Here is a 9,893-nt window from a genome sequence, read left to right on the forward strand (position 1 = left end):
AGTTTAGGGTTAAGCACTTTGAGAAAAGAAAAAAAAAAAAAAGACAAAGACCAAGCACTCTTCTCTCCCATGCTCATATTGCAATAACTCGTGAATTAAAAAATAAATAAATAAATAAATAAAAAAGCAGCAAGACTGCGAGATTCATGTTGGCACATTTGTATCAAAGCGGTGTGTGTCAGATATCATTCTTCACCAGCAAAATGGCACGGTTGCTCGTTAGATTACATAACCGCATGTGAGACTGTGTGGGATGCTCTGCGTGTCAGCGTTGGCACTGGCCTGAGGTAAGAGTTTCGACATGTGTGCATGTTGGTGTGCGAGTGTCTCAGTGCCTGCATAACATCACACGCATGATCAGCCATCTGACTTGTCTGCTCGGCGCACACGTCGAGCGCCAAGCTACAAACATTAAGCAAGCCACCGCATATCATCTTTAGATAAGCTACAGCGGTCTCTGCGTAAAATCAGGATCCCTCGATGGCCATGCGGAACCTGGAAGCGTGATGATGCTCGAGCGTGATTGAGGTGATCCAGTGTGTGTGCGCGCTCGTGTGTGTGTGTAGCCCCGGGCCAGACGCGATGATGCCAGCGCTAACCACCATCCTGAGCTCCAGTGTAGTGTGACCGAGGATATGCCTGGCGCCAAACCAAAAAAAGAGGCAGATTTGGGAGAAATAAAAGTAAAAAAAAAAGAAAGAGCAAAGCGCAGTCGAATCAAATTGTGCTCGTTCTGGGATCGGTTACTTGTTCGCCGTGTGCATGTGGAGCGTGAGGTGTGAGTGTGCCGTGATTATGAGCCACCCTATTTCAAATTTAAAAACGTGCCGCTGCCACCGCGCGCACACTGCGGCACATACGGGCAAACAGAGGCATGTAGCAAACACTGCGATAAAAGACAAATGCTGTAACCTGACGATAACCTGTGTAGTGGACTTTTTTTTTTTTGCTACAGAGTGTGCTGGGCCAAAAAAAAAAACACCGAACTCATCCTGGGCTATTTACAGCATATTAATAGAAACTACACACACTTCATCTAAACTGGTAGAAAGCCACAATCGGAGGCATCGCGCACATATTTTATGGACCTGCGCCGATTTTAACAAGCCGGCGAACACAACGCTGTGATCCCCTGCCCTTGACATGAGAGCGTGTAGGCCTGTGTTGGGCTCGATGCTCTGAGATCACAATGAGCCGAACTGTTGGTGCGCGTGGGTACATGGTTTCACTGCAGATCCGCTCCGTCCAGAGCTCCCTTTGCCCCCGGTGCATCTCAGCAGTCTTCCCCCCCCCCACCACCACCCCCTCCCCACTCACCTGTCTTGGTCAACAACGCCGACATGCCCCACGCCGCTAAGAGGATACTGCAGACGAAGCACACCTGGACGAAAAGCATCTCCCTCCTCCTGCGAACTTTGAATATCTTCGCAATTATAGTCTTTTTGGACGCGCTCCCGGTGTCGGTGTCGTCCCGCTCCATGCTTCCGGAGCCCGGCCGGCGTTCACTTCTTTGCGTCCTTGAGAGCCGAATAAACTGCCGTCCCCCGCTTGCCTCTTCACACGGAACACAGCCGGGTTGTGATCCTCATTTCAATTTCAGGGTCGCAGATGGAGAGTAGTGAAGCGGACAGTTGTTGTTTTCTTTATCTCCCCCGCTCTTCTATTCTGCGCCGTTCAGAAGATGTCTCTAAGCTGCCGGGACCGTGACTGCTGTCCAATGACACGGCGGTCAAATTCCGACAAGGGTCTCCAAATCAAATCACTTCAGCAACGCTCCTGAATTCGGCTTCTGTAGCTACGAGGATGGATATCGGACGGCTCCCATTGCAACATGCATCCTGTCCCGTGACAAAAAAAAAAAAAAAAAAAAAAAACTCCAACAAAAAAAGAAACCATCAGCTGCAATATCCTTTCCCCGTGTAGTTTCAGTCTTAAATGCGTCGGCGTACGGCACATTAACGTGAACTCGCTCAGCTGCGCGGCATCGGGAACTCCACGCACCTGCGCCTGCTAAGTGAAAGCAATCTGTGTTCATCAAGGTTAATTGTCGAATCCGGCCAGCAGTCGTGCAGCTCTGCTCGCTCGGGGCGCCTCCCCTTCACATGGATCCCTCCTCAGTGCAGAAAAGCAGCGCTGACGCGAGAGAGAGAGAGGACCATCAGCTCCCTGTGCTCACAGCTGCTGCCCTGCCACCTTCAGTGAGACCGGGCCCCTTTAACTTTCCCGAGGACTGCATGTGCGAACGGCCAGTAAAAACATGCTTTCGCTGTCCACCTTCCAAAAAAAAAAAAAAAAAACACTCTCCGGGCTCATCGATCACACCTCTGGACCCTTGCGGGGTGCGGAAACCTTTTCACCTTATTTGCGCGTCTCCGTGAAATCAAACACACAGGTAGGATGTGTGCGCGACGAGGCATGCCCTATCACGCTGCTCAAAAACAACACGAGTCACGCGTATATCCCACCACTGCTGTTATGAAACCAAAGCCAATATCTGTGTCTGGGTCTCCCGAACACAGTCCTCCTTCTTAATAACTCCAAAGTCACCTGCTATCCTCATTTTGATAACATGCTGAATAATTGAGGTTATAGATCTTCAGGCTCACGGGTATCAGCGTCTGCCCCCCCCCCCTTTTTCAAATCTACAACCATGTAATAATGTCTCATTGCCTAAAGGTTTTTTTTTGTCCAAGATTATAATGGTTCATACGTTTTGCCCTTCAGAAAATTGCTTCACACAAACAGAGCGGTTAGACCTGCGCATACTATAAATGAATAATGTAATGGGGACCTTTATGTCAGTGTGGCAGTAGTAAATTAAATGTGGGTAAATATGTCCTGCAGTCATTGATATTAAGTCAAACAATTACCATTATAAGGGAGGGAAAAAAATCAATTCTGCTGTGTATTGAGAAAAGCATTAATATCAACGAGTCTCACTTCACTTTTTTGTGCCGTGAATGTTCCACAAGCGTATATGTCAGCGTGAGTGGGATGCTGAGTGGAACTGGATTTAGCCTTCCACTACACCCATAATTAGTGGCCAACCGAGGACTCTGTGGAGTCCTGGAGGCTCCAGGTGATTGGTGAAGCTCAGGTGTCGTTGCTCACCTATTATTTGGTGTTAGCTGTCACCTGGAGCTGTGACTTCGTGCTACAGGAAATAATTGGACAGTTATGTTCCCTGGACGCCAAAAGTGGACGTTCTTTGGAGAGACTTATATGCGAATGGGCGCTATACTTTGATATAAGTAGCCAATTATTTACGATGGTGCAATTCGATGTTGTGGTTCGGAAAATGCACCACAAACAGAAGGGATGTTCCCAAGATATTATCTGTTGTATCCGTCGTTCTTGTATTGTGTCCTGCCTGAACAACACATAGACGAGAGATTCACACTTGTTTGAAAAGCACATTTGGCAGAAGTGTTAGTAAGAAAAGCCCTGCTGTTTGCTCTGATGCAGATCTCCTCTGTTATTACCAGCTGTATTTTTAGACTGCTGCTGGAACAATTAACTTCCCACTACTGAACTTTTAATAGTTTATTAATAGATTGAAAGAAGTGGAAGTTTCCACTTCCAAGAACTTTCAAGAAATTGTTCCACATGTTGGGAAATACACTTATTCGCTTTCGTTAGAGAGAGTTAGATGAGAAGATTCATACCACTCTTGTGTCTGTCGCTTTAAAACTACATTCAGGAGTTAGCTTAGCTCAGCATAAAGAAATAGGGGGAAAATGTGCCTGCCAACACGTCTGAATCCTATTTGTTCAAACCTTATAAGGCACAAGTATAAGAATTACATGTGCTGGACTATTTCTAGGTGTTTATAATATAACGTGTTTATTCGAGGTGCTTTTGAGAGACATGGGAGTGGTATCGATCATTTCATCTAATCCTCAGCAAGAGAGAAAATAAAATATATATTTCCCAAAAGTGTCTAACTGTTTCTTTAACACTTGAGTTGCAGTGCTGTCTTAAGAATTACAAACAGCACACGCATGTGTTGGGGGAATTGTGAGGCTGCAGTGCAGAAGCTGGCTCCAGGCCTGCTGCGGGTCACCTTAACTCTCCATCTCCACACAACAGGTTGACAAGGTTGAAACAGCGTGTCAGCTCTTACATGCCCACTTCAACAAAAAAACAAAAAAAAATGAGCAGCATGTAAGGGTCAAAGGGCTCACACTCCATTGCAATCTCCCGCATACCGAGGTTATGTAAGACCAGGGCTGACCCTGTGGGTACAGTACGAGGCAGACCTCCAACAAACATTGGCCCTCATCTCTGAGGAGCATCCAAGACTTTGTGTGAAGGCTGCTAGTTAAGCATGGAAGGGGTTGCAGGTTATTAGACAGGGCTTTCTGAATCTGGCGCCAGGTCTCATCTTCATCCTGCAGCTTGGGTCTTCTGCATGCATAAACACACACACACACACACACACACACACACACACACGCACACACACACACACACACACACACAGAGACATACACATCAACATGTGTGACCGATGGCCTTGCCAAGGGATTAGTCCCCTCCAGGCCCAGGCCCAGGCCCACACAGCAGGCAGGCAATTGGGGAGCAGTGCCAGGGCCTGCTTACAGAGATTTAGCTACTGCTTTACACTCCCTGGCCCGGTCAAACATACATACATGGCCTCCTTTGCCTCCTGCAGGACCCGGTGAACGGCCGCCGATCTGCAGCGGAGACGATAACGTGTGTGAACGGTGGTTTTAGCTGCCCGGGGAGACGGTGAGAGAATGGCTTTGTAGGAGTGTGTTAATGTGGGCAGATGTCGAAAGGAGCAGTCAGTGTAATGTGTTGTTTCGTATAAATGCCAAGCATGTGTCATGTCCTTGCACTGCGGATCACTAATGACTTGATGTCAAGGGTGTTAACAATGAACTGTGTGAGTGTTGCACAACGATTGAGTCAGCGCTGCTCATGTCAGCTTCCAGCTCCATTTCTGCTGCGATGATTCATGTGGTTTATTCACTGGTTTAATGCATTAGCATCCAGCAGGACCCGGGCACAGTTTACATTATGTTTTGCATTGTAGGCTTTTGAATCAAGTGCTGACAGTATGTCTCACTTCAACAATGCACTGTGGATGGATTTTCAGAGGTTCAATGGTTATGCACCGACTGAAGCTGAGTCTATGTCACCAGATAGTGAATGATTGTCAACTGCTATTTGCAATAATGACACATAGCTGCAGCATGGTGAGGTATACAATTTGAAATGCTGACTGAAAGACCTCAAATTGTCACATTTGTTTATTTCTGCAAGCTGATGCCGGAATTATTTAAATCCTGCGGTTGAGAAAACAGTCGCATCACATGGTCCATTTAGTAGTGGTTCTTGATATTTTCATCATATCAGCTGATCTTCCATCTGCAAATAGATTTTTCCAAGTTTTTCCATTTTTTTCACGAGCATTTTAAAGGACTATGTGACATTTGATAGTTGGTTAACACCGCCTTCCTAGTACAAATGAGAAGTAAATATTTCATTGCAATCTTTTGCTGCTCTAGCTTTACCTTTGGTCGCTAACGTTAGCTAAGGCAAACTTTATCTCTTTATGACTCTTCTCAATTTGTGTCACTGTTACACATTATTTTAACGGTTCTATTTCAAAAGATAAACAGGAAGTTGTTGTCCCATCGCTCTCATCTAGGTTGCCGAAAGATGACGTCTTCAAAGTAACTGACTCTTGAGTATCTTGGGAAAAGACAGCTGACGCAGACAAGTGAAGTCGTCGAATGTATTTTTGTTTGATTTTGAAGGACTAATTGGACCTTGTAATGAAATTGTTTTCTCAAGTCCTGTTTTTGTCTCTTTAACGTTCTGATGAAGATATTTTATATCCAAGTTAAAGCCTTCAAAAACGTGATTAAAATAACATTGTGAAAACTCTGACATAACTCTGAACATAGCTTTACACTGTCTTTGTTTCTGTTCATATGACACAAAGGGAGAAAAGGGCAACTGGAATACAGCATGTCCTTTCGCGGCGACACAATGCTGGGATATCCCATGTATAAGTGGGACTGATTCTGCTGAGTAGTGTTTGCGGTGGATAGAGGTGACACTGTGCCAAAAAAAGAAAGCGTGACACCTTCAATTATTGCACTGCTGGCACTGTAACTAATATTTTACCATTTATCTGAAGCAAGTAAACAGATGGAGAAAGAAAGACCCCTATGAACCTCTTTTTTTCTCTCTCTCTCAACCTGCCAACTATAGCAGAGCCCACTTCAGCCAATGGCTGGTACTAATAGTACAGTACAAGCTTGGCGTACATGCGCACAGGAAATGTCTCTGGAGACCTGCTGATTTTTACTCCTTGCATAAGCTCCTCAGTCAGCTGCAGGAAAAAAATGAAATATTAATCGTGAGCGTTGAGCATTCTGTGGCAGCACTGCAGGTTTATTTGTCTGCCTGCTCAGGTGTGAAGAGTAAACAGGGCCGAGAGGAGCAACAGAGAGTCTAATCTGTGTATTCTAGAGGCAGCAGCCATCTCCTGCACTGCCCGCTTCATCTTCCAGGACATGAAAACTCACCCATACAGCTGTCGTCAACATAAGGCAACTCAGCCAACCCAAGACGGCCGGCATCTGTACCAAAGATTGTGATTCATACAGTGCTGTTTACGTGCAGGTGTGTATGGGCCAGAAAACAGCACATTTCTCATTTATGTGTGTGTGTTTCATGCCTTCTGGCTGTGATCTATTTCTTTATCTCTCAAAAATAAAAACTCAGTTTCATAACACGATGAGCATGATAAGTGCCAGAGAGGTTCACAGTAGGTGCTTCAGTAGCTACACGAGGCGGATAAAATGGGACGCTTGTTGTATGTTATGCAATCCAGTACAGTAGCCATGCGATATGCTACCTCATCTTGTTTTTTTTGTTTTTTTTGTTGAGATGGTGTCAGAAATTGGTCATTCACCTCTGTGGCTGCTTGTATCCGCTCAGGGTGAGTGTGAAATGTTGTCGAAAGCTCCAGAAAAGGCAAGTAAGTGGACCTTGATTCAACATATTGCTGTCAAACTACTGATTCAAAGGCAAGAATGCCCTTTCACGCTCAATTTGAGGCTGTAGTTTGCGGTGTTGCATGGACACTACAGGGTGTTCGTGTCATTTTGTCCACCCTCTTTTAATGACAAATGCTAAAATACATATCTCCTCAACGCGTCTGATGAAATATCTCAACATGTCACTCATTATTTCACCTTTATGTTCAGCTCTTTCTTATTTTTTCATTATTCTGGTGACAAACTCTATTAACAGTTCGTCCAAACCGGCTTACTTTCCATTTTTCTTATACTTCCCTCCACATCACCCTCATCCCCTGGACCCAAGACATCTATTAGACTTTTTAGAATGGTTTTAATCATTTGAGCATGAGCATCAGGACCGTGTGATTGGCTACATCGGAGAGCCTCAGCCTTCTGTAATTGAGCTGCACATAAATAACTTCATTATTCTTTTGTCTGCAGAGCAGAAAAGAAAGGGTAAGGCAGGCAAAGAGCCGCCTTTTCCCCTTGCAAGGAACAGTGGAGAGTCCCATTCAGACTGACCACATGCAGCCCATTCATTCTGGGAAGATAGCGTCAGAGTTGGATGCGCAGGCTACAAAGTCTATATCAATGCGGCAAGCAGCAGTCTCCAAAAACAGAGGGCAAGTGAGGGTGCGTTCCTTCATTCACTTGGAGCCGGGGGTGGAAGGGTGTGCAATAAAGTCAGTGAGCCAGTAGATTTCCCTGCTGTGTGATTTCCTCACCCTGCACACCTCCATGCTGGACACAAAAGTTATAGGCACTGCGTAGTAGGAGGATGAGTAGGAGTTGTTAATGTCATAGTCGCATTATTCATAAGCAGGCACGGGGACTGCTACGTGCTTTTTGATGGAAAGGTTATCAGAAATGTTATTTAAAGTGGCATCCCGCCATTTTTACACATGGAGATGAGCTAGCCTTGTCATGAAGAGTACCGCTCAGGCTGTAAAAACAGCTGGATCCTCTCTGCTGTGGCTCTGAAGGGAGCTGACATCAACTTTTTTTGTTTTTGTTGTTGTATAATTCACTTCCTCTTTGACTCAGTTTTCACATCCCTCCACCCCAAACCCCTATTTGGCTTTTCTCACTTATCTCATTTGAATACTGGGGGGGGGGGGGGGGGGGCTACAGGGTCACGTTGTGTTTGTGGTAGTTTGAATAATTGCAAAAATTTGTTTGGTAATACAGTATGCGGCACAAAAAGCACGACACAAATCCCTTAGGGTTGCGGTGACATCTGCATTGTTACATAATCTAGAGGCATCTCTTGCAGAGGGGATACTAATTTCAAATGTAGTTTTAAAGCCTTTATTAATCAGCTTATCTCATTTCCTTAATCAAATAACCACAAACTAACACGCACATATGAGGGGTCAGTAGGGGCCCATAGCCCATTTTTGGTCTGGGGACCCCTCTAATCCAGCCATGAGTGGAGCCTTGGTCTATGGGAGGGGAAGATCGTATAGTCTTGGTTCTCAATTTTGCTGATGACTAAGAGGTGTATTCAAAGAAAGCTAATGGGGTCGATCTTTGAGTTGATATCATTTTATCACACATACACTGGTCAAAATGGGATTTCCAGGCTCACGTGTTAACAGTGGCTTTACGTATTTGAGTTCTTGATATCCATATGCCGAATGATAACATATTCATGGTCTTTTCCTTTTTCTTTTTACTGATTTTAACAGGTAAAAACTTGAGACCTTTAATGTTTTTGCTCTCAGGTCTCAAGTCATGTTAAGTCTTTCGGCGATTAAGTCTCAAGTATATCAACTCTCCCACCGGTCAGCCAAGTCAAGTTTTAAGTCACCGTTTTCTTGTGACCTAAACCTGGCTCAAGTCTCAAGTCTACAGCTCTGGCCCTTATTGTATCCGGCATGAGGCGGCTAGAATTGGCCTCAAAAGAGAATGTGAGTGACAGAAAGCATTAAATTCTGTTTGACTGAGGGTCTGCTGGCCACGGCTCAGAGCGCTGGCATGTCCACCGAAACAACACGAAGATAAAACAGTTGCAGTGCTGAGTCACTTCTCTGGATTCTCACTCCTCGGTCTGGGCCTCTTCTCATTTTCACGTCGGCATCGTTCACTGCAGATGATTCAGCCTTATTACGCGGCATCGCGTGTCATGCCAGAGAGTCATGCTGAGTTTAGGAGAGACGTCTGCAGGGGTAAACACAGGGAGCGAATCCTCGTCGTGTTTTCCAGAGCTTGAATTAATCATCGGCAGGGTCTCCTCATCGCTCTCAAGGTGGTGTCAGCGATGTCACATCGGATGAGGCCGGCTCCCTCTGATGTGCTGAGCGGAAAGAGCAGGCCAGCCAGGTTTGCATTCTGCTGACTGGCTGGAGCCACATGTCAGCCCGAATGCAGTTTGCTCAGAGGCGGATGCTGCCCTCATCCAAGAACGTGTTTTCCTGATCCCATTGCCTGCGTGGCCTCAAGTTACAGACAACCAAACTGGTCAGGTTTGTTTTGCTCTGGCAGGAGAAGAATGCGCTGTTTGTACACAAGCCAAGTAAAACAATCTCATGTGATCTGTCCTAAATATCCAGTCACATACACATGATCGCTAAGTCACCCAAATGCCTGTGCCAGGGGGAGCCAGTCGGGATGAGTCCCAGCCATGAATGCACCCAACAAAAACGCATTGTTTCATCAAAAAGGAATCATGGCAGCTGCAGTATTGTGGGCTGTGAATAATCTGGCAGCAAGAGCCTTCGTGGATTTGTGCTCGTGAGCGTCCCCGCTTTGTGGATGGGTGTGAAGAGCAGGTTGCATAAGAGGATCACCTCCGTAATGGTGTAATTCAGGATTCCTGCTCAGCACCGCCTT

General features: G+C 45.7%; 1 protein-coding gene across 1 annotated transcript in view; it reads right to left on the reverse strand.

Moving 5' to 3' along the window:
• The window catches only part of slc24a4b (solute carrier family 24 member 4b), a 29,468-nt gene extending 26,744 nt beyond the window's left edge, over nt 1-2,724 (reverse strand). Inside the window, exon 1 of the mRNA XM_076084522.1 lies at nt 1,318-2,724. Within this exon, the coding sequence (XP_075940637.1) occupies nt 1,318-1,480 (163 nt within the window). The 5' untranslated portion in view covers nt 1,481-2,724. The remainder of the gene's footprint in view (nt 1-1,317) is intronic.
• Between the last annotated feature and the right edge of the window lie 7,169 nt (nt 2,725-9,893).

This window comes from Anarhichas minor, unplaced genomic scaffold, assembly GCF_050575085.1.
Source record: "Anarhichas minor isolate MPS153535 unplaced genomic scaffold, ASM5057508v1 ptg000136l, whole genome shotgun sequence".
Lineage (NCBI taxonomy): Eukaryota > Metazoa > Chordata > Actinopteri > Perciformes > Anarhichadidae > Anarhichas > Anarhichas minor.